This window comes from Quercus robur, chromosome 2 (genome assembly GCF_932294415.1).
Source record: "Quercus robur chromosome 2, dhQueRobu3.1, whole genome shotgun sequence".
Taxonomy (NCBI): domain Eukaryota; kingdom Viridiplantae; phylum Streptophyta; class Magnoliopsida; order Fagales; family Fagaceae; genus Quercus; species Quercus robur.
The window spans coordinates 59,715,275-59,741,002 of record NC_065535.1 but is presented as its reverse complement, the minus strand read 5'-3'; the positions used below and the strand labels follow the sequence as shown (position 1 = coordinate 59,741,002).

General features: G+C 33.6%; 2 protein-coding genes across 18 annotated transcripts in view; both read right to left on the bottom strand.

The window, feature by feature from the left end:
• Positions 1–4,358: 4,358 nt before the first annotated feature.
• Positions 4,359–24,899, bottom strand: LOC126714282 (caffeoyl-CoA O-methyltransferase-like). Its single transcript, XM_050414366.1, has 4 exons — positions 24,795–24,899; positions 6,353–6,421; positions 6,174–6,253; positions 4,359–4,551 (listed from the first exon to the last, which is right to left on the bottom strand). Exons 2-4 carry the CDS (start codon positions 6,419–6,421, stop codon positions 4,380–4,382), a joined length of 321 nt encoding a protein of 106 aa, XP_050270323.1. The 5' UTR covers positions 24,795–24,899; the 3' UTR covers positions 4,359–4,379.
• Positions 11,219–25,728, bottom strand: part of LOC126714279 (probable caffeoyl-CoA O-methyltransferase At4g26220) — a 30,543-nt gene continuing 16,033 nt past the window's right edge. For 4 of the 17 annotated variants that reach the window (XM_050414354.1, XM_050414362.1, XM_050414363.1 and 1 more), the window contains 5 exons: positions 13,310–13,375; positions 13,132–13,211; positions 12,035–12,179; positions 11,820–11,951; positions 11,219–11,708 (listed from right to left, as the gene is read on the bottom strand). In XM_050414354.1, coding sequence (XP_050270311.1) covers positions 11,418–11,708; positions 11,820–11,951; positions 12,035–12,179; positions 13,132–13,211; positions 13,310–13,375 — 714 coding nt within the window. In that variant the 3' untranslated portion in view covers positions 11,219–11,417. Of the gene's footprint in view, positions 11,709–11,819; positions 11,952–12,034; positions 12,180–13,131; positions 13,212–13,309; positions 13,376–14,148; positions 14,494–15,757; positions 15,952–18,064; positions 18,213–18,323; positions 18,456–18,538; positions 18,684–20,297; positions 20,378–20,519; positions 20,589–25,728 lie in introns of those variants that run through there. The other 13 variants (XM_050414348.1, XM_050414355.1, XM_050414356.1 and 10 more) reach the window with 9 other exon arrangements.

The window sequence follows — 25,728 nt, the reverse complement described above, 5'->3', positions numbered from 1 at the left end:
TGCATCGGTAGATCAATCCCTTCTCTCCCTCATGAAATCTGGCCCTCTGTAAGAAAAAACTCGAAAGTACCTATGCAGAAAAAACTACTCAGACCCGTTTCCCTCAGGGCTGTTAACCTCTATGGTAGGACTCTTTCCTGAGAGATTGACAGCTTTGAGAAGGGACGTTCTCCCCTTTGTGGTTCTGCTCCTGCGGATTGAATTTCCGGTCGATTTCCTCTAGTATTCTGACTAACCCATGCTTATAAACATTTGATGTCCTCTGTTATTCTTTTTCTTTCTCTTCTGTAAAAAAGAAAACAAATAGTATTGTTATTGTAATTGATTTTAAGGGCCATTTGGTCAATTCCCCATTAAAGCAGCTAGATATTTTTTGTTCATTTTATTATTATTATGTCTGCCTGCCATGATTTGACTGAAACAATTTCGCCTGCCGTGAGCAGGTTCCTGGCAGACTTGGCCTAGTTTGCGCACAAGTCGGACCAACTTAAGCTGAAGCTGGGTCGGTCCCGACTCTCTTATCTAGAAAACTTGGGCTTAGTGCAGCAGGAGGTAGCCCAACACCACTAGCATGGCCCACCCCCTTGCACTCTATAGGGGCCTTTTTTGTATGATATGGTATGTTGGGCTGCCTCCTGCGGTAATGGGCTGGGCTGCCTCCTGCGGTGATGGGCCCTGGTGTTTCTGAGTAAGGGAGCTGGGGCCGTTCCAATTGTAACTCAACTTGGGTCAGTTTGTGCACAAACTTATGCCTTGTCTGCTAGGAGCAAATTTACGGCAAGCAGAATTGTTGCAGACGAGTTACGGCAGGCAGATATAATAATAACTAAAACAGAATATTTTGACTTATTTAAATAAACGGCTATGTATTCCCTGCTAATAAAGCATGATTACAGTCATAATGATATCAATCACAGAAAAGAATGAAGAAAATAATACTGGGTAATTTAAACGGGCATAAATTTAGTTTTAAACTTAGTCTGCTGCAGCAAAGCCAAAGAGGAGAGAACGCCTCTTCTCAATGCAAATAACCCCCCAGGAAAAGGATCCTGCCGTGGGGATTAATGGCTTTGAGGGAGTCGGACCTGAATGGTTGTTGCCCAAAAGAAAGAGTCCTTGTTTGCGTTTTGGGAAGAAGGTGAGATTTGGAGGGGAAGAGAGAGAAAACGATCTATAGATGCATGACCTATTTGATCCAACTCCCGTTTTTCTTAGTTTTCCTTTCTTTTCTTTTCTGTTTTCTTTCTTATCTTTTCCCTTTCTTCTTGCTCTGTTTTCTTCTTTCACTCAAGAAAATATACTCTGTTTTTCGATCCCTCTTACAGGACACAGCAAGAGCCTTTTTATAGTGCCTACCGCGACCATGGTTTTACCATTTTGCCCCTTAACTGCCTCTGTCTGGTCTGGGCGTACTTGACGACCACCAGAGGTGTGTGCCACTCACTCCTGCCAAACAGAGGCAGGTTTCAGTTCTCCCCCTACTGTAGCACTTCTTTCCTACCACGGTATAAATGCTCTCTCTCTCCACTCTCAAGGCATGCGTCCAACGGTTCCTCCTCAAACTTGCCTCTTTTGGGTGGTCTGTCATCCCAGCAGGACGTACCCCCCAAAAGGGCTTGGGCAGGAACCGTAAATAGATATTTTTCCCTCTCCCCACCACCAAACCATACCCCCTTTACCTCTTACCTCTGGCCCATGGCCCTACCATGTCCTATATTGGCTGAGTACAGGCTGGTGGTGCCTGGGCCTTGCACGTGCTTCCCTTTCAGATATGTCTAAGAGTCTGCCTGCTGCTCATGCGTCTACCGTGATCTGGAGACTCTCCGCCTGCGTTTCCTGGCCCTTCATGTGGGTTTTCCTTTGGTTTTTCGCTCCATTCAGGAGCTGGGCCTCGTATGATAATGGACTTTACATTTCTTTGGCCCACCTTTGATTTTCTTTATTGCCTGCCACGTTGAATTGTTATTCCTGCCGTAATAACTTAATCCTGCTGGACCTCCTTTTGGGCCAGCCGTTTATTCCTTTTCTCAGTGGCCGGTTATGGGCACTGTTTTGCTTTTACTCATGGGCTCCTATGTCCCTTTGGGCTTTTCCTTTGGGCATCCATGGCCCGATTGCTTTCTTTAGGCTTCCTCGGCCCGTTTACTATTTCCACACTCCCATGGGCTTTTTACTAACTTCATTGGGCTTCCCCGGCCCAATAACTTTATCCTTATCTTTGGGGTTCATGGGCTTGCCATAAACCCCCTACTCTCTTAGTTTGCATTGCCTTGGGCCTGCAGCGGCCCTTTCTCACTTTTCTACCTCATACTCTGCCCATGAGATGCTATTTCTTTCTTTCCTGGCTTCTTTGAGCCCGCTTACTTCTTCAAGACCCATTTATTTATTTGTTGGGTCTGTAATCCATTATTTCTTCCGCTTGGGCCCAATGGGTTTTTTGCTATTTACCTTGTCAATTCTTTGTAGCCCTCATTATTGGTCTTTTCTGTCTGCCTGGACTTCCGCAAATGGCCCTCAACACACTCTTAAAAAAAATGTCACTACATTGATCAATTATATATAATTATATATAGACAAGAAAACAATCGGAGCTAGACAAAGAGAGTAAACCAGACTTGGAGATGTTTTGTACCACTAGTTGCTCTTGTGGATTCATAGAAATGAGACTCTCATGGGATTTCGAGAATTGTGTTCCTCCCCAGATGTTTTGGTTCGGAAAGTAGCTGATTTCAAGATTCAATTCTTGGAACTGAATGATGGAAACATTATAGGGTTGCATGATATGTTTCAAAACTTTGTGTAAAGCTCTGTACTAGGGCTACTCTTGGGTTGGTAGTTTTGCTATAGGGCTGCAACTTTTCTACGGTAGGACTAGGATGGCGGAATCCACCTCCATCCATGTTTCTTTGAGTTTTTCGTACTCAGGTTGTACAGGTAATATATAGTTTCTGTTGGTGCAAAAATGCTAGAACATTTTCTCTTTCAATAAAATCTTCTATTGATTTTTTTTTTTTGAGCAAAAATAAAAAAGATCTTAAGTTTCACTGTGCAGGCCATTATATAAATAGAGATGGCTCATTTTCGCTTTTATATATATATATATATATATATATTTGTTTAAGGATAATGGAAGATCTCTTCTAATATTAAGTTTCCTAAAAAAACACATGAAACCTAGGACAATTGTTAATAAATCTCGTGTTAATTATTTTCATAAATCATAAGAAGTAGTTAATATAAACAAGGGTCATGTTAACGGATGCCTTCAAGACAATTGCTAATAAACCATATTAGGAAGGGTTTTACATAACTTTTATAGGAAATATAAAAAGTTGTCAACAAAATTAATTGATTTATTATTTTTTCATAAAATATTTCTAAAAATGGTTCTTAAATCAAAGTCCTTATGTCGTTTTTTAACATTTCCCTATAAACAAAACCTATGTTGTATATTTTGTTAAAACACTTATTATTATTTTATTTAAAGAAGTTGATAAAAACAAATACGTTGTTTTTATCTAAAAAAATTGTTGCAATTTAGTGTAGCCACTTGGCATAATCACGACTTGTATATATGCCCAAATTTTATTATATAGTATATAATACGACGTTCTTGCGACAAAATTAACCAGAGTACATTCAAAGTCTCTTACAAAATAGTCCAATTCTTTAGCAGTTGTTATTGAACAAAGACTGATGACAAATCATGGTCCAGTTTTTATTTCTGATTTCAACAGGTTCACAGAAAGCCTTGTCTGCACACATTTTTAGTCACAACTGAGTGAATATTTAGCAAATTCGCCTGCAGATCAGGACGCCATCACCCACTGAAGCATGAGATATTTCAACACGAGGGTCAGCAGAGATGGAGTTACTGAACTCAATTGTAGATTGCCTCCCAGCTCTTTTCTTTTCTGGAACATCCTCTTCAGGCAAAGCAACATATCCTCCCCACAGTGTGTTATCGTAGATAATTATCCCTCCAACTTAACCAATCTCATCATCCTCTCATGGTAATTCCAATAATTAACTTTGTCAGCATCAACAAAAGCAAAGTCAAAACTCCCTTCATTCTTTGGCTGCAATGTAACATATATAGAGTAAAACATTCTAATTCTTGAAAAGTGATCACGAAAACTAGAACATTTTTTTGGTGAAACTTAGAAAGTGCAACCACTACTAAAGCTTACATCTTGTAGCAGTTCATTAAGAATTGGTAAAGCTCGTGACTCGATAAAGTTAATTTTGTGCTCAACCCCCGCTTTTTGTATAATTGGCAATCCTATCTCATATTTTGTTCGATCAACATCTATGGCTGTAATCTGCAATTAGGCATTACAAGGCATAAGGATTTTGCCAAGACAATGTATTTAACATACCTACTGATCATGAATGGTTTGCATGCCTGCCATCATCAGGAATTGTAAGGGCCTTGAGGAGAGAGAGTATCCTGTAAAGACCCCAATTTCAATTGTCTTCTTTGCATTCACTATCTTCAAGAACATAGCAATAATTAGCTGACCTGCATCTGGTGATGTACCAAAGTATGCCCTGGACAAGATATTTGTCACTCAACCTGTTAGAAGTAATCACGTGAAAGTATAGCCCAGAGTCAATGAAACCATGGAAGTTCAAGTAAGTTTAAAGAAAAGAACCTTCTAGGACGGTTCATAGTTTTCCAATACCCCTACATACTTCTTTATTTACATATATACCGGGTGTGATTCATTTTTTAATAACCATTAACCATATTTGAACTTAGTATTTAGTAACCAATCTCATAATTACATCACTTATTCACTTTTTAAGGAATTTATTTTTATACTCTAAAAATAATTAATTTAAATCAGATAGTATACATACATACATATATATATATATATATATATATATATATATATATGGTGCATAAGCCTGAAACGGTGCATTGGAACACATCCACATTGAAATTTTCCGTTCCCCTAGTCAACCCTAAACGCCTTTTGGAACGGAATTCAAAATCTTGATTAGAACCATAAAATAAGGGAATGAAGTAGTTGTAGCAGAAAGTTTGCTCAATCATCTCTATTTAGTTGCAGTTGCGACAGATTATGGAGAGATCTGAATTATTCAACAAGTTCACCATGTCTCCATTGCACAGAGAAGGAGAGAACTTACAAGCTCATGCAAAGGCCAACCATAAAAGGCATTGTGGCAATGGAGGATCACAAAAGACTGGTAATACGTACAAAAGGAGGAAAACTATAGTTCCAAAAGGATTGCCAAGTCATTGCGGCTAAAAAGTAAAAAATATGTCTTAGAAGGATGGACAAGTATGAAGTATCGTCACAAAAAACAAAAAAAAAACAAAAACAAAAAGTTCCAACAAATATACCTTTATGTCATTCACCAAGGAAAATTAATTCATGTTGGAGGTTGATCGAATCCAAAAAAGACAACATGTAAGAAACCAAAGAAAGTTACCTCGAGGCGAGAGAAGACAAAAGAACCATGAGGAAAAGAGTGTCTTTTTAGAGGGGACGAATGTTATAAGTCTAATTTATTTTAGTTAGTATTGGGTAAATAATGACAGATAAGTTTTATTGGTTCCCTCGGAAAAACTAATCAAGATTCATCCTAATCAAATGGAAGTTAGTATTTATCTTTTATCCAAATGGAAGTATGTTCCTTATAAATTTAGATGTTGACAATAAGTATAGTCATGATTTTTTAAGTTATAAATTGTTAGTTAGTTTAACTGAGAGGACTAGACTCTCAAAATAGTTAATTATATCGAATTTGGAGTTCTTTAGCAACCAATAAAAAATTGTATCCCTTGTGACATTGTTTGTACAGATGCAAGGAAAAGTTGACAGTCCATTACTTCATATCAATAATGCTTTCAAACAATCTCTAATGGTCCGATTGGATTGAGGGAGAAGGAGGGGAAGTAGAATAGAGTAGAGTAAAGTAGATTTGGCACAAAATTTACTTATTTTTAGCCAATTTTACTCTACTCCCCTCCACTCTCCCTCCTTCCTTCCTCTATCCAAACAAGCCATAAATGATTTTGATGTGAATCATGTGAAGACAAAAGAAAATGAAGAGAGAGAGAGAGAGAGAGAGAGAGAGAGAGAGAGAGAGAGAGAGATATTTGGTGGTTTAGCGTAGTTTAAGATAGAAAGAACTATTACAATGGTTGGGTTGCAGTAGCTTTCCTCAGCTCCTTAAGAGGCTCTGGTTCTCGTGGGTACACACTAGTGGCCAGAATGTACTGCTAGATTAATGAAAAATTAGATTGAACGTCATTGACTTAAAAAGAGACAAAACAGCTAAACTCAAGAAAAAATGTCAAGAAGATAATAGACAGTACCTCATATAACTCCTCACTCTGCAAAATTAAAGGGTTTGTCAGATTTCCTTGCTTTTTTGTGTTCTCCATCTATATCCATGTGCACAAGAAATTATGACATTTCTCTAAGCCTTCGTTTGGGAGGAGGGAATGGAATGAAATGGAAATTAATGAAAAAAATAATTTTATAATATTCTTCACTTCCCTTTTTTGAGAGTTTTAATTGAGGGAATGAAAAATCCATTCCATTGTTCGAGAGTTAGATTTAACAGGTAAAAGGGAACACTCATTCCTCTTTTTTCCTTTAAAATCTCAAATTTTCATTCCCCCGAAATTGGAAGGAATGAGAGAGAATAGAATTAGATTTAATGAATTTTTTACTAAAACTCTCAAAATACCCCTATATATTCAACCATTTATTTTAAAATAAAGGTCTAATAGTAATATTGTTATAAAATGAATTCATTTCATTCCTTCTATTTTACTCCTAAACAAGATTACTTACATTTCATTTAATTTCATTCATTTCCATTCCTTTATTTTAACACATCCAGTCAAGGTTACGTAATTCCATTTTATTCCATTCCTTTCCCTTACTTAAATACATTCCATTCAATTTCATTTCATTCTATTTCATTTTATTCACTTATGAACTCCCAAACAAAGCTTTAGGAAAAAAAGTTGCTAGTATAATAACTTTTCTCAAAGGTATTTAAATTTTTTTTTGCTAAAACTTGTCTACTATAGTACTCCACATTCATGCTAAGAGAAGACACACACATATGACAAATCATAGTCTCTTAATTATGAGAAAGATTTTGGTTTGGGTTTTTTCAAAATTTCAAAATTTTCTTCTTTGTATGAATTTTCAAATTTTTTTTTTTTTAGTTTTTTTTTAAACAGTGTCATTTTGGAGGTTGGAGGACTGAAATAATCAAATTTATTTATTTTTCCTAGGACGCTTTGTGAGAGCTATAGCCACCTTGACGTACTAGCAAGGGGAACAGGTTCAACAAAAGTCACAATAAAGGAAGTTCATTGGGTTTGTGTTTTGCCTATAGTTGATGGTTTGAGCCCAACTCACAAAGTTATAGGACTTGATTGAATTCTGAGCAAAGTTAAGAGGTACAATTTGTAATCTAGCCAAAAAAATTACCAAGCATCTCATAGTCTAATGGCATGTTTGGTTAGGTTGTGTATTAGTGCCGGTTTGTTTCAACGTTTTCAATCCAAAAAGCTCGTTTTGAAAAAAGCTGGAGTGGAAAGCCCGTTTGGTTTAGCATAAAACGCAACTTTTTGGAAAAAGCTGTGTTTTGGGCCAAGGCTGAGAACACGCAAGCCATTATGGAGCTTTGGAGGTCCATTTTAGAAAAGTCCATGCGCGTTCTCAGCTATCCGTTGGACTCTTCGAGCAATTACCAAATTACCTTTCAATAAATCATGTTAATTTCCTCAGTTCTCACGCCTGTCCCTCATTCCTCTCATCTCATCTCTCTGCTCTGTCTTTTGCCCTAAAGCTCACTCACACCTCTCATCTCTTGTCTCTACTTTGCCTTCTCCGTGTTGCTACAAACACAGCACCACCTAACTATCACCAGTCTACCACCACAACCCATTTCAACATTTGATAATCCAAACACAAAATCAAACCAAAAATAACTCAAAATCAACACAAAAGTACAAAACAACTTAGAATCAACTCAAACCCATCCCAAACCCAACTCAAAATCAACCCAAAACAAAATCAAACCCAAAATCCACAGAAAATCAACTCAAAATTAAACCGTTAACTGAAAACCCATAACCCAAACCCAAAATCAAAATCAAATACAAACCCAATGGTGGCAGAGACTTAAGGGATCTGAGAATTAAGGAGAGAGATGAAGGATTTCCTTATGTTTCAATCCTTCATCTTCATCATCATCATCATCTTCTCTCTTCGCTTTCGAACTGTCCAAAAAAAAAAGCACTATTTAAGAGGTAAATTACCAAAAATGACAATGTATATATCATTTTGAGGGGATAAAAACAAAGGACTTGTCTCTTCATATCCTTTACCCAAATGTATACATTGTCCTTTGTTTTTATCCTTTACCCAAAGTGTATATCATGCCTTGTCAAAATAAAAAGTATGATAAATCATTGTTGACAAAAATTCACTCATGTCTATTCCACTGTCTTACTGCATTCCAGTTCTTTTTCCTTCCATTTATATATTAAACACTTAGATTTTTTCAAATTCAAGTTTTAAACTTTAACAAAATATAATTAAAAAAAGGACACCATAGAGAAAAATAAACAAGAAAACAATTGAAGAAAAGTCCCAAAACGACAAATTTTTTATAATTTGACAAAAATATTGAATTTCTTTTCCTTTTTTTTTCCTTCTTTGTTCCTTTGAGGTAGCATGTTTTTTTTTTTTGGTTTTATTTTTTTTTTATTATTTGTTTCCTGAACCAGCTCTCTGAACAAGGCTAGAAGCCAAAACAGAAATTAAAAAAAAAAAAAAAGTTCATACTATGCTCCATCAAAGTCCCTTCTAAAAATCCTTTTCGCTTCGATTCATTCATCCTCAACCTCTCTCTCTCTCTCTCTCTCTCTCTGTACATTTACTTATTCGCTAACTACCACAATTTAAAGAAAAAAAAAAAAAAAACCAAAGACCCAGTTTTTTTTTTTTTTTTTTCATCTCCTTCACAACTAATCGATCCTACTAACTCCGATTCTCTTCACAACCACTTCCCTAAACCCATCTTCACCTCTCATACCCATGTTCATACCCATATTCATACCCATACAAATCCCAGACCCAGCTCCATTTGCTCCTTTAACCCGGTCATATAACTCCTCACTTCCTTCTTTATCATCTCCTGCATCACCGCCATTAACTCAGCACTCAATTATATATGAAAGAATGGATATAATATAATAAATAAATGAACGAAGCAATCAAACACTCTGGTTTCCTGAACACAAGACCATGTGAGAGAGGGAGAGAAGATGAAGATGATGATGGATAGAGAGTTAATGCTGTTTTATATTTTTCTATTTTTAATAAGAAGAATTAATGACTTAGTTACTAATTTTTAGGGAACAATAAATACATGATTATAAGTGTTTTTTCACTTTTAGATCTAATACAAATCAATGGTCCAAAAAAATGTTTACACCATGTGTAACTTGAACCCATATATATATATATATGTGTGTGTGTAGGTATTAATTTTAGCAATTTTGTTCCATAAATTTACACTTTGCCCCCTCAATAATATCATTAATTCTTTTGAGAGTAATGCTATAGTAACAAAATTTTCTACAATATTTTTACAAACCGTTAAGTTAGCAAATTCTTATTAGTTTGCATCTGAGACTACTACTCAAATCACTTTTTTACATAACAATAACTACTAACCACATCAGCAATTTATAAAAACGTTTGTAACTCTAGCATTTTCATCATTTTAAAGACTAAAAATTTATTTATAGATATAAAATCTAAAACAAAATATACAAGCCCAGAAAATTAGCCTAGCAATAAAAATTACCAATTGCAAAAATAAAAATAAAAATAAAAATTAAGCTCAGTCAACCAATTTTACTCAAAACAAACAACTCGGCCATTAAAAAAAATTTTAACCAACTAATTTTATCCTTACCTAGCAGTACACATTAAAGACACACAAAAAAAAAAAAAAAAAAAAAAAAAAAAAAAAAACCCTCACAGCTAAACAGCAAATTTAGAAGCCAAAACCAGTCAATAGCAAAACCACCCCCCTAATTCCAAGTCCTGGCTACGTCCCTATCTCCACCCCTCTATGTCTTTGAAGACTTTAGGACGATAGAAATTATTTCGTTAATTAACATCCCATTGAGCAGTCTTTTTTTTTTTTTTTGAGATAAATATCACTTTGGGAAAATTATCTATTTGTTCCCATACCTTTTAAATGTGTTGATATTGTGTCAAAAAAATGATCCTTAAAGTGATAAATGAAAAATGCTATCCTATTTCTCAAGAAAAAATAATAAAAAACTAACTTGATTAACAGCTAAAATAAAATATTAGTTTCATTCCATGTAAATTTCCACCTGCACTGCCATGTTACGATTGCCTAAATGAAATAAAAACTTGCTTAGTGAGTAAGCTCACGTGCAAACACATGAGGTTTAATTTGGGATCAAAATCCCTCACAAAAGTAGTACGATGTTATTGGTGACTGGACTGCTTCACTTTCTTCAATTATGAAAGAAATTCATTTATTGTCATAACTTAATGACATATATATATGCAATTGTGAGTGGTGGAGAACAAATATGATCAATGGTTCATCAATCATAGTCACACATGTCATCAAATATGAAAAGTTGTGGCAATTGGCAAAGTGTGTGGTATAGAATAACTGCTTTTATATGAGTCCACTATTGAGACTATTTTATTGTGTATCAATAATAGCTTGACACATTAGTTGAGTCATGAGTGTAAAATTTGGTGTATCCCTAGATTTATAGAAAATATTTTAGTTTTTCATCATGTATATTTAGCACAAGGAATAGAAAAGTGAAATGATAGATATTAAATTACTATTATGCCCTTATTGCAATTTGAAACAATGAGGTAATGAGGGTAATTTTTTAATTTCATTATTCATGGTCACTTCTCAAGTTGAAAGGAAACAAATTGGTGGGCGGGTGAAAATCACCGATCACTATTTTATTTCCAACCAAAAGATAGATAATATTAATTCCTCTCTCTCTCTCCAGATTGTAATTTTGTTTATGTTTTTTCTTTTAATTTATTCTTTATCATTTGGGTGTAAAGTATATAGACTGTATATTTAATTAACTAAAAAGGAAATTGGATTTGCAAAATTTTAATTATTTGGTCTTCGATTGAACAGAAGAATCAAAATTCATGCAAACTTAAAGGGATGAAAACAATAAAAAAAATTGTCCTTCCGACAAAACCAGAGCACATTTTCCCTAAACATTCCTATGAAATAGTCTGGTCCTTAAGAAATTCATAATAAGCACTCGTGCTTGTAGGGATGAAAAGATTTATTAATGAGTTCAACTAGTTGTCTAGAAATACTTAGCAAATTCGCCTGCAGATCAGAACGCCATCACCCACTGAAGCATGAGATATTTCAACACGTGAGTCAGAAGAAATGGAGTTATTAAACTCAATGGTTGACTGCCTCCCAGCTCTTTTCTTTTCTGGAACATCCTCTTCAGGTAAAACAACATATCCTCCCCACAGTGTGTTATCATAGATAATTATCCCTCCAACCTTAACCAATTTCGTCATTCTCTCATGGTAATTCCAATAATTAACTTTGTCAGCATCAACAAAAGCAAAGTCAAAACTCCCTTCATTCTTTGGCTGCAATGTAACATATATAGAGTTAAACATTCCAATTCTTGAAAAGTGATCATGAAAACTAGAACATTTTTCTAGTGAAACTCAAAAGGAGCAAGCACTACTAAAGCTTACATCTTGTAGCAGTTCATCAAGAACGGGTAAAGCTCGTGACTCGATAAAGTTAATTTTGTGCTCAACCCCCGCTTTTTGTATAATTGGCAATCCTATCTCATATTTTGTTCGATCAACATCTATGGCTGTAATCTGCAATTAGGCATTACAAGGCATAAGGATTTTGCCAAGACAATGTATTTAACATACATACTGATCATGAATGATTTGCATACCTTGCCATCATCAGGAATTGTAAGGGCCGTGAGGAGAAGAGAGTATCCTGTAAAAACCCCAATTTCAATTGTCTTCTTTGCATTCACTATCTTCAAGAACATGGCAATTAGCTGACCTGCATCTGGTGATGTACCAAAGTATGCCCTGGACAAGATATTTGTCACTCAACCTGTTAGAAGCAATCACATCAAAGTATAGCCCAGAGTTCCCACTATCTTTTTTTGGGTACAAATGGAAATATTATAGATTAGCTACAAATTAGTCCAGTATAGAAAAATGGTCCACTAGTCTCACTTAGAGATTTGGACTCCCTCAAAATAGTCCATTATCAAATTTGGAGGTCTTGATTTCCTCGAAACAACATATTAACACTAGGTATGGAGCCAAAGTTTTGAATTTCATTCCATTTTGGCCAGAATTTTTCATTCCGGTGGACAACCCAGTGCTTTCGGCTCATGCTCACTAATATCCTTAATGGGGTTGGGTGCACAACTATAACTCATCCGGATCTCCTGCTCCCGTAAGCCTAGGCCCAACGGGTAGAGTGTCACTATATTCACGCCTAGGTGGAAGACGCCAACTTCGGTTCCTCCCCTCTACCCATTTTTCATTCATTTAAAAAAAAATGATAAATATGTTTTATTGATTCAAATAAATTAGTGTGGATTAGTATGAATCATGATTAGTTTACTGAGGGATTATAGGAAGTTAGTATTTATCTTATATCCAAATGAAAGTATTTCTATAAATTTTGATGTTGACAATAAATGAAGTATAGTCATGATTTTCTAAGTTACAAATTGTTAATTAGTCTAACTTGGAGGTCTAGACTCCCAAAATAGTTAATTATATCAAATTTGGAAGTTTTAATTCCCTCGGAGCAACCAAAAAAAAAAATTTGTATCTATTGTGGCATTGTTGGTACAAATGCAAGGAAAAGTTGAAAGTCCATCACTTCATGTCAATAATGCTTTTAAACAATCTCTAAATGATTTTGATGTGAACCATGTGAACAAAAGAAAATGATGAGAGAGAGAGAGAGAGAGAGAGAGCAATTTGGTAGTTTAGTGTAGTTTATGATAGAAAGAACCATTACAATGGTTGGGATGCAGTAGCTTTCCTCAGCTCCTTAAGAGGCTCTGGTTCTCGTGGGTACACACTTGTGGCCAATATGTACTGCAGATTAATAAAAAATTAGATTGAACGTCATTGACTTAAAAAGAAACAAAACAGCTAAACTCAAGAAAAAATGTCAAGAAGATAATAAACAGTACCTCATATAACTCACTCTGCAAAATCAAAGGGTTTGCCAGGTTTCCTTGCTTTTTTGTGTTCTCCATCTATATGCAAGTGCGCAAGAAATTATGACATTCCTCAAAGAAAAAAAGTTGCTAGTATAATAACTTTCCTCGATGGTATTTTCAATTTTTTTTTTTTTATCAAACTTGTCTACTACAGTACTGCACATTCATTCTAAGAGAAGACACACATATGACAAATCATAGTCTCTCAATTAAGTATACTCGAAGGTATAATTACCGTTCCAACATGTCATACACTTTAAGAAAGTGATCTGTCAGAGACTTCTGAATATCCATGCTTTAACACGGTAAAGAACTAACCAAACCAAAGCCCTGAACCTGAATCACTGATATTTTACTTTGCTCTTAATTTCAACGACTTCCTTATGTTTCTTCAATATGGATTCGGTTCCACCATTATGATTTGTCAAATCTCAATTACGTATGCAGATGATTCGTGACCTCCCAATTTGAAAGAGTTTCCCACTCAAGATATTTAGATCTCTAATTTTTACCACTAATGCCAATTTTATGGTAATCACTAATCACAAAATGTAAATCCCAATTGTGTACAAGATTAGCCAATTGACATTAGCATGCATGGATAAACATTAAATAAAGCAAAACCACGTAAGATCACAATAACCCACAAGACAACAAAGTGTTTACGAGGAGGAAAACCCGAGTATTAGGTGGAAAAATGTTTCTGAGGCATCACAATATCAAATGATCCACTAAAAAAAAAAATGGTTGTAGCATATCTTACATACAAAGTCCTTTAAGTAAAGAAGTAAAAAAAATATATTCAATACCTCCAAGCTCCTGCTAGCAACCGATTTCTCGAGTCCTTTCTCTACTCTAGTCACGAAATCTACAATTGAGCCTCCAATTGCAAACTCCAATGCGTCCCAAGTGAATTGACACAAAAACTCGAAAGGTTGGTTTGTGTGAAAGATTTGATCTCCTCTCAAGAATTAGGCAATGGTGAGAGCAAGAAGATGAGACTTTGGGGTAACAAATTTGTGGGAAATGGAGCTTATATCGGTGGGCAAAAAGGTTGTATCTGTAGAAAAAAAAAGGTAAATGAATTGTCGGGTTCAGTGATGTACATCAATTCACAACTTCAATTTCAGCCCATGATCTTTTCACCTCACCAACTTAATACAAATAAATTTGCACAAACAAATGGAAATTTAGACCAATAAGATACAAATAAGTTTGACGTGGAATTAACCAACAATTATAGACCTTACACAATGGTGCTCATGACAAGTCGTAAGTGCCCCTAAAAAGCCATAGTAAGTTCTTGACAAAGAACATCGTTATAATTATATTACTAGTAGACCCAAAATTTTTGATATAACTATTTTTAATGGAGTATAATTAAAATAGTATATTAGAGCATTCCGGTTATGCAAAAATATATATATATATATACATTTTATTTTACTAAAACCCATTTTATCTATTTTACAATGCACTATACATCTATTCTATATTTTATAATATATCACATTAAAATAATCTTACTTTAATGCTACAATGGGAGAGAGAAGAGAGAAAGTGAGACAAGAGAGGAGGCTGAACATAAAAAGAGGAATAAAAAAAAATTTGCATGTTACAATGCTTATGTATATTTGCTTAAGCACTATAGCAAGTTGTAAATTTTTTCGCATTTTAGCCCAATGGATGGTGTCTTTTGTGCATTTTTGGTAAATAGTGTTATATATTAAGCACTATAGCAAGTTGTTAATATATCATTTATTTTGGCCCAAAAATTTTAAAAATTTAAATGAGACATATGGTGCAAAATTGAGAATCCCATTAAAATCTAATTGGATTTTATTTGAACTTTACCTCTTAATATATATATATATATATATATATTTTACCATGTGAGCACATTACAAATTATAGTAGAAAATCTATCATATATCCGATACATGTATTTATTTTCTCACATGAAGGTGAGTTTCACAAGTATGAGATCCACTCATATATGAGAGTCTGAGAGGGTAGATACATGCAACCAATAAATGTAATACCATGTCCAAATGATTAGTCACCCAATTATGTATCCTTGAAAGTAAAAGCTACCGATTATAAAATAAAATAAAAAAGTAAAAGTTACCGTGCCTACACATCAATCTCAATCACAAAATCCCCAAGAAAAAGAGAAACGGCATACCCAAACGACGAGACATTTTTAACTATACTGTATATCAGATTATAAAGCTACAAGTGCAACAAAAACGTGGTGTCAAGAGACTTCTGAATATTCATCCTTTAACACATAGTGAAGAACTTAGAACTAACCAAACCACAAAGCCCTTAAAATTTAGCAACCCCTTCACCCCCCAAAAAAAAAAAAAAAAAAAAAAAAAAAAACCATGCAAATAAAATGAAGAGAAGGAGGCATACCTTGTAACTTCTGGCTTGGGGAAAAGAAGAAGAAAGTATTTGAAGCTTTGAATTGTTAAGAGTCTATTGTTTCAACAACTTCCTATTGTTTCTTCAATACAAACTCAGTTCCACCATGAAAGCTCTCTTATAGACTTTGTTTTAGACTTTTAGTCAAGGGCCTCTCGCAAGCTTTGGCAATTTTCAACTTTCACCTATAATAATGTTCCCTTGCATAAGGCTTCCTCAGTCCCTTCCTCTAGTTTTTTATTTTATTTTTATGTTTTCCATAAGAATATTTCCAAGCCAATGTCATCAAAAGCGTCGGTGACTGGTATTTTTTTTTTCGAAATGGTACGCATGGTACAGCTAGCTCACGTATGCTACTTTGACAAGTAACAAGTAAACCAGATTAATTCCCAAGGAAAACAATTTTTTTGCTCTTTTCGTTGGCTGCCAACCATTTTAATATGTCAAACTTCAAATAACGTAAGCAGATGGAATAACCAATCCATTCGGTGCTCAAGAATAAGTCGTAAGTCACTCAAAGGGTATAAAAGTTCGTCAAAACGACAATTGTTGTTATTATTATTAGTATATTATTGTTATTAAATTCTTGGAAGGACAATTATTAAATTACATGAAAGATATATTAAGCTACAGTAGCACTAAACAGGCTTGCATTTCTGCAAATAAAGACAATAGTGAGTTTGACAGCATCTAATCCCTCAACATGATCCTGTCCATTGCTGAACTAAAAGTTTACGATAAACTCGAACCTGGTTATTTACGATAAATCTAATAACACAAAATTTTCACAACACTTTTTCATAACTTAATGTGATTGGTTTAATAAAAATGATGTTCATAATTGATCCACATGTAAAGATGATGTTTATCCAATCAAAAGACATCTCTAGTGGGGGTGGCAAATGGACGGGTTGGGTCATAAATGGGTTAGGTGTATAATTACCCAACCCATTTAATTAGTAATCTATCTATTTAACCCAATATGACCCAAATACTTCTAAAACTACTTGAATACCCTTTTACTTCAAAATACCCTTAAATACCTAAAATGACCCAAATACTCCTACACTTCCAAAATTACCAATATACCCTTGGACATCCAAAATTATCCCCAAAACCACTAAAATGACCAAAATATCCATGAAACCTCTAAATGACAAAAATACCTCCAATATCTCTAAAATCACCAAATATGCTCAAAAACCACTAAAATGACCATAATATCCCCAAAATCTCTAAAATGAGGAAAATACACATGAAACCTATAAAATGACTCAAATACCCCTGATATCTCTAAAATCACCAAATATACTCAAAAACCACTGAAATGACCAAAATACTCCAAAATTTATAAAATACTCCAAAATTTATAAAATAACCAAAATACCCCCAAATCTAAGTTTCACTGTGCAGGCCATTATATAAATAGAGATGGCTCATTTTCGCTTATATATATATATATATATATATATATATATTAGTTTAAGGATAATGGAAGATCTCTTCTAATATTAAGTTTCCTAAAAAAACACATGAAACCTAGGACAATTGTTAATAAATCTCTTGTGTTAATTATTTTCATAAATCATAAGAAGTAGTTAATATAAACAAGGGTCATGTTAATGGATGCCTTCAAGACAATTGCTAATAAACCATATTAGCAAGGGTTTTACATAACTTTTATAGGAAATATAAAAAGTTGTCAACAAAATTAATTGATTTATTATTTTTCCATTAAATATTTCTAAAAATAGTTCTTAAATCAAAGCCCTTATGTCATTTTTTAACATTTCCCTATAAACAAAACCTATGTTGTATATTTTGTTAAAACACTTATTATTATTTATTTAAAGAAGTTGATAAAAACAAATATGTTGTTTTTATTTAAAAAAATTGCTGCAATTTAGTGTAGCCACTTGGCATAATCACGACTGATATATATGCCCAAATTTTATTATATAGTATATAATACGATGTTCTTGCGACAAAATTAACCAGAGTACATTCAAAGTCTCTTACAAAATATTCCAATTCTTTAGCAGTTGTTATTGAACAAAGACTGATGACAAATCATGGTCCAGTTTTTATTTCTGATTTCAACTGGTTCACAGAAAGCCTTGTCTGCACACATTCTTAGTCACAACTGAGTGAATATTTAGCAAATTCGCCTGCAGATCAGGACGCCATCACCCACTGAAGCATGAGATATTTCAACACGAGGGTCAGCAGAGATGGAGTTATTGAACTCAATGGTAGATTGCCTCCCAGCTCTTTTCTTTTCTGGAACATCCTCTTCAGGCAAAGCAACATATCCTCCCCACAGTGTGTTATCGTAGATAATTATCCCTCCAACCTTAACCAATCTCATCATCCTCTCATGGTAATTCCAATAATTAACTTTGTCAGCATCAACAAAAGCAAAGTCAAAACTCCCTTCATTCTTTGGCTGCAATGTAACATATATAGAGTAAAACATTCTAATTCTTGAAAAGTGATCACGAAAACTAGTACATTTTTTTGGTGAAACTTAGAAAGTGCAACCACTACTAAAGCTTACATCTTGTAGCAGTTCATTAAGAATTGGTAAAGCTCGTGACTCGATAAAGTTAATTTTGTGCTCAACCCCCGCTTTTTGTATAATTGGCAATCCTATCTCATATTTTGTTCGATTAACATCTATGGCTGTAATCTGCAATTAGGCATTACAAGGCATAAGGATTTTGCCAAGACAATGTATTTAACATACATACTGATCATGAATGGTTTGCATACCTTGCCATCATCAGGAATTGTAAGGGCCGTGAGGAGAAGAGAGTATCCTGTAAAAACCCCAATTTCAATTGTCTTCTTTGCATTCACTATCTTCAAGAACATGGCAATTAGCTGACCTGCATCTGGTGATGTACCAAAGTATGCCCTGGACAAGATATTTGTCACTCAACCTGTTAGAAGTAATTAATCGCGTGAAAGTATAGCCCAGAGTCAATGAAACCATGGAAGTTCAAGTAAGTTTAAAGAAAAGAACCTTCTAGGACGGTTCATAGTTTTCCAATACCCCTACATACTTCTTTATTTACATATATACCGGGTGTAATTCATTTTTTAATAACCATTAACCATATTTGAACTTAGTATTTAATTAGTAACCAATCTCATAATTACATCACTTATTCACTTTTTAAGGAATTTATTTTTATACTCTAAAAATAATTAATTTAAATCAGATAGTATATATATATATATATATATATGGTGCATAAGCCTGAAACGGTGCATTGGAACACATCCACATTGAAATTTTCGGTTCCCCTAGTCAACCCTAAACGCCTTTTGGAACGGAATTCAAAATCTTGATTAGAACCATAAAATAAGGGAATGAAGTAGTTGTAGCAGAAAGTTTGCTCAATCATCTCTATTTAGTTGCAGTTGCGACAGATTATGGAGAGATCTGAATTATTCAACAAGTTCACCATGTCTTCATTGCACAGAGAAGGAGAGAACTTACAAGCTCATGCAAAGGCCAACCATAAAAGGCAATGTGGCAATGGAGGATCACAAAAGACTGGTAATACGTACAAAAGGAGGAAAACTATAGTTCCAAAATGATTGCCAAGTCATTGCGGCTAAAAAGTAAAAAATATGTCTTAAAAGGATGGACAAGTATGAAGTATCGTCACAAAAAACAAAAAAACAAAAAGTTCCAACAAATATACCTTCATGTCATTCACCATGGAAAATTAAATTCATGTCATCTTAAAATAAAAGGAATGAAGAATTCAAGAAAGGGAGGTTGATCGAATCCAAAAAAGACAACATGTAAGAAACCAAAGCAAGGTACCTCGAGGCGAGAGAAGACAAAAGAACCATGAGGAAAAGAGTGTCTTTTTAGAGGGGACGAATGTTATGAGTCTAATTTATTTTAGTCAGTATTGGGTAAATGATGACAGATATGTTTTATTGGTTCCCTCGGTAAAACTAATCAAGATTCATCCTAATCCAAATGGAAGTTAGTATTTATCTTTTATCCAAATGGAAATATGTTCCTTATAAATTTAGATGTCGACAATAATTATAGTCATGATTTTTTAAGTTATAAATTGTTAGTTAGTTTAACTCAGAGGACTAGACTCTCAAAATAGTTAATTATATCGAATTTGGAGTTCTTTAGCAACCAACAAAAAATTGTATCCCTTGTGACATTGTTTGTACAAATGCAAGGAAAAGTTGAAAGTCCATTACTTCATATCAATAATGCTTTCAAATAATCTCTAATGGTCCGTTTGGATTGAGGGAGAATAAGGGGAGTAGAATAGAGTAAAGTAGATTTGGCACAAAATTAACTTATTTTTAGCCAATTTTACTCTACTCCCCTCCACTCTCCCTCCTTCCTCCTTCTATCCAAACAGGCCATAAATGGTTTTAATGTAAATCATGTGAAGACAAAAGAAAATGAAGTGAGAGAGAGAGAGAGAGAGAGAGAGAGAGAGATATTTGGTGGTTTAGCGTAGTTTAAGATAGAAAGAACTATTACAATGGTTGGGTTGCAGTAGCTTTCCTCAGCTCCTTAAGAGGCTCTGGTTCTTGTGGGTACACACTAGTGGCCAGAATGTACTGCCAGATTAATGAAAAATTAGATTGAATGTCATTGACTTAAAAAGAAACAAAACAGCTAAACTCAAGAAAAAAATGTCAAGTGCCTTCTTCAGTCAAAAAAAAAAAAAAAAAAAAGTGTCAAGAAGATAATAGACAGTACCTCATATAACTGCTCACTCTGCAAAATTAAAGGGTTTGCCAGATTTCCTTGCTTTTTTGTGTTCTCCATCTATATCCATGTGCATAAGAAATTATGACATTTATCTAAACCTTTGTTTGGGAAGAGGGAATGGAATGGAATGGAAATTAATGAAAAAAATTAATTTTATAATATTCTTCACTTCCCTTATTTGAGAGTTTTAATGGAGGTAATGAAAACTCCATTACATTGTTCGGGAGTTAGATTTAATGGGTAAAAGGGAACACTCATTTTTTTTTTTTTTCCTTTAAAACCTCAAATTTTCATTCCCCCGAAATTGGAAGGAATGGGAGAGAATGAAATTAGATTTAATAAATTTTTTACTAAAACTCTAAAAATACCCCTATATATTCAACCATTTATTTTAAAATAGGGGTCTAATAGTAATATTGTTATAAAATGAATTCATTCAATTCCCTCTATTTTACTCCTAAACAAGATTACTTATATTTCATTCATTTCCATTCCTTTATTTTAAAACATCCAATCAAAGTTACTTAATTCCATTTCATTCCATTCCTTTCCCTTACTTAAATACATTCCATTCAATTTCATTTCCTTCTGATCATTTTATTTCATTCCATTTTATTCTCTTATGAACTCCCAAACAAAGCCTTAGGAAAAAAAGTTGCTAGTATAATAACTTTTCTCAAAGGTATTTAATTTTTTTTTTTTTTGCTAAAACTTGTCTACTATAGTACTCCACATTCATGCTAAGAGAAGACACACACATATGACAAATCATAGTCTCTTAATTATGAGAAAGATTTTGGTTCGGGATTTTTCAAAATTTCAAAATTTTCTTCTTTGTATGAATTTTGAAAAGTTTTTTTTTTTTTTAAAGTTTTTTTTAAACAGTGTCATTTTAGAGGTTGGAGGACTAAAACAATCAAATTTATTTATTTTTCCTAGGACGCTTATTGAGAGCTATAGCCACCTTGACGTACTAGCAAGGGGAACAGGTTCAACAAAAGTCACAATAAAGGAAGTTCATTGGGTTTGTGTTTTGCCTATAGTTGATGGTTTGAGCCCAACTCACAAAGTTATAGGACTTGATTGAATTCTAAGCAAAGTTAAAAGGTGTAATTTGTAATTTAGCCAAAAAAATTACCAAGCATCTCATAGTCTAATGGCATGTTTGGTTAGGTTGTGTATAAGTCGAGTTGGATTATGGTTGTGGTATTTTTCAACCCAACTCAACTTCTCTTGTTTTAGAAATCTTTAACCCATAACAACTTTAAAAACTGAACCTAATTCGTAGTGATAGAATTAAATTGGGTTAGGTTGTCACATCGAGACCCACTTTTCTAGACCTAAAACAAGAAGGATATCATTCAAATATTTAAGTTAATCATTGATGGTTTTTTAATTTTCTTTTATTTATAAGTGATTAATTATTATAATTTACATAATTCAAATTTCATCAAAACTAAATCTCAATAATCAAATAAATAAATAAATAAATAAATGTAAAATTCATATATTCTTTAAATGGTAAAATGCAAAAGTCTCCCCGGATTTGGGTCTATTGCAAACTAACCACTATATTATCAATTTTGTATTATAATTAACCTCCAAGGTTTAAGAATTATCCAAAATGACCTCTTCATCTTAATTTCATTAACTATAATTGATAGAATATTGTCATTTGCTATGCACATATTATTTTTAAAACATTGTTGGTTTGTTCTGATGGGTGTATGAATTTGTGTAGAGCTTTGTCGTTATATTTAGAAGATGGATTGAGAAAAATAAATGAATTAATGATATATTGACAAACCAATTTTTTTTCTTCTTTCACAATTGAAACCTATGCAAAATGAAGTTTGGAAAAAATATGTTCAAAAGCAATTTTTAACCTTTTTTTTTTTTTTTTTTTTTTTATAATGTGAACCAAATAGTCCCAATGATATGAAAATTTCCTAACTCCAATATAAATCTTTTTTTTTTAAAGTTATAATAGTCATGAAAAGGCTAAGAAAACAACAATAGAAGGAGATATACTTTACCAATTAATTAAGTGTAAACATTTGTTGTTGGTCTAGTGGCTATAGTTCTTAATGTCTCATGAGATTCACAAGGCTATGAGTTTAAAACCTCTAGCTACCATCTTTAGACCTTGAGATTCTTTTCCCTAATTATTTCCTGTGTGCTAAGACATGAGTACTGTATACATTTTAGAGAATAGTCAGGTACTCGAAAAAATATAAATACCCTCGTAAAAAAAAAAATAGAGATGGTAGGAATCGAGGGAAAAAAGAGAACTAAAAAGATAAATTACCAAGCTGGTTTTTTTTTTTTTTTTTTTTTTTTTTTTTTTTTTTTTTTTCACATTAAAACCTATATAAAAATATGCTTTGAAAAGAAAAATATTCAAAACCACTTTGTACCCTTTTTGGAAACATACATATTCTAAAAGAGATTAAATTAGGTCAGGAGCTGGCGTAAAAGTCGTGATTTACGCCAGCCAATCCTGACTTGACACGTCAGTAAATAATAAAAAAACATTTTTCTTCTCCATCTCCCTCACTTTACCATAAACATTGAAGGCTTGAAACAACGTTGAAGGAGCCACAGGACACCCTCAGCAAACAAAGCCAAGAACAACAACTGAATCATTTCTCTCCTTCAACAAAGCAAGCCTTGATTTTTCTTTCTCTCCAATGCCAATTAATATTCAAAAAAATTTATAAAAACCCACTTCACCAAAAACAAGTTTTAAGCTTTAAAAAATGAGGTTTTTTCAAATCCATAGATCCGCAGACCCATCCATTAACAAAAAGCAAGAAACTTTCTTGCAGAGACCCATTTGCTCTTTCTGATTGGAACAAGAAAAAAACACACCAGAACCATATCAGCAGTAAACAAATGCAAAAGCCTTAATTTTCCTAAAATGGGTTGAGGAAATAAAGGAAACCCACTTGAAAAAACCTGGTTTTATCTTAAAACAATGAGGGTTTAACGCCATAGATCTGTGCATTTAGTCATATGTAGATAGAAAGAAAGAAAGAAAGAGCAGAGACCCATTTGTTCTTTTAATGGCTTTTTTGTGAAAATTGATTTGGTAATTTTGGCTTGGGGATTAACGGGGTTGTAAATAGGCCAATTGGTTTTTTCTCATTTGCTTTTTTTAGGCCAAAAGGTATAAAAGGGGCCAAATGAAAAGAATGTAGACACTGCTGGGTTGAATTTTTTTTTTTTTGGGTGGATCTGAGTTTGTGGGATGGGTTTTTCACTGTATTTTTTTGTGAGTTCCATTGATGGATGGTTTGGGTGCGTGAACAGCTCCTTTGCTGGGATAATTTTAAAAAATTTGCAGGCTTTAAGAGGATTTTGGATCCCGTTTCGATTTGTCCAGTGGAATGGAATATTTCGGTATCAGCCAATTTCGACGTACTGTTTCAGGGTGTTTTGGAGTTCTTAAAAGATAATTTATGTATATTCTTATAGAACATAGAATTGTCAATTCTAATAAATAAATAACTAAATATCAAATAATAAAAATCATTTAGTCTTAACTCTTAAGTCTTAAACATCAATAACTTGAAATATAACATCAATTTAACATCACACAATAAGAAGATTACAAGACAATAACTAAATATCAAATAATACAAGATTTGCTCCTCCTCCTCATCATCATCCATGAGAGAAGGATCAAATTCATCATCAAAAGAACTCCCAAATATAACTTTTTTTTATTAAAAAAAAAAGTTAATAACAGGCCAAATCTGGTATCGGTTGAAATTTGCATCTCGGCCGGAATTGGCCGAAATTGGCTGGAATGATTGGAATGGACCGAAACGGCCCGAAATTTGACCCGAGGTGGAACGTGGGGTATTCCGGTACCAGTTTGCATACCAGTACGAAAAATTTCAGCCGTTCTGGCCGGAATGGAACGGAATCAATAACAATGGTCTTGAAAAGGCTAAGAAAATTAACCATGTAGATGTAGAAGGAGATTTCTTTTACCAATTCCCACGAGATGGATGGGATCTTTCATACTCATAGACCTTGATACGTAACTTGGCTTTTTGAAACTATCTCATAACATGGGAATAGTCATTATTATTCTAAAACAATCTCATAATATTCAGGTTTCTCACTCATGATTAAAACAATAACAATATTATTATAAAAAAAACATGTTGACGATCCAAATGATTTGAGTGCTTGAGAAGAATATAAAATTTTATTAAAAATTTAAATTTGGCAATAGAGATGGATGGAAATTACCCGGATCGAGGAAATGGTTGAGGACTCACCCTGAGTCTTGAGTTCCAGCACCAGAAAAAAATGAAATTGATTCAAGTACCATTCTGGAACCACACATTTATGAAATATCTGTAAAACCAAAAACAATATTAAAAAAAAAAAGTACCCAAATCATTGTAACAAAACAGTAAGGTGTGTCTCAGTGTGTGTCCCCACTCCACCCAATGACAGAACCACTCCTCCATGTGTTAAAAATACTTAATATTCTCAAAAGAAAAAATAATGAATTAATTCCACATTGAAAAATAAGCGTGAGTTAAAGAGATTTAAAACCTGTGCTGTATAAACCTTCTCCCCTCTTCCCGTGTGTATTAAAAATACTTAGTATTCTAAAAAAAAAAAAAAATTAGTATGTATATATATGAGATGTGTTCAAGTTACAGTGTAACTTCATAAGAGTTACACATTTTTTAGATCATTGATTTGTGTTAGATCTAAGGGTAAAAAAAAACCCATTATGTGTTCGTTTGGATTGAGCTTATTTTTGCTGAAACTGAAAACACTGTAGCAAAATAATTTTAAATGTGTGAATAGTACCGTGGGACCCATTTTTAATTTTTTTATGAATAAAGTGGCTATGGGTCCCATGAACAGTGTGTGAACAGTACTAGAACAGTGTGTGAACACATTTGTCTCATAAACAGTAAATTTTGTCTCCTCCCTGAAACGGGTGAAAGCAAAAAAAAAAAAAAAAAAAAAAAAAAAAAAAAAAGAGAAAAATGCAACGCAGGATTCAACCGCTGAATCCAAACGGCATCTACATGTCATTATTGTTCCCTAGAAATTAGTAATTAAGTCATTAACTCTTATTAAAAAAAAAAAAGCATTAACGCTCTACTCTCCATCATCAGCATTAACTCGGTGAATGTTATCTATTTAAGCATCACATTCACTG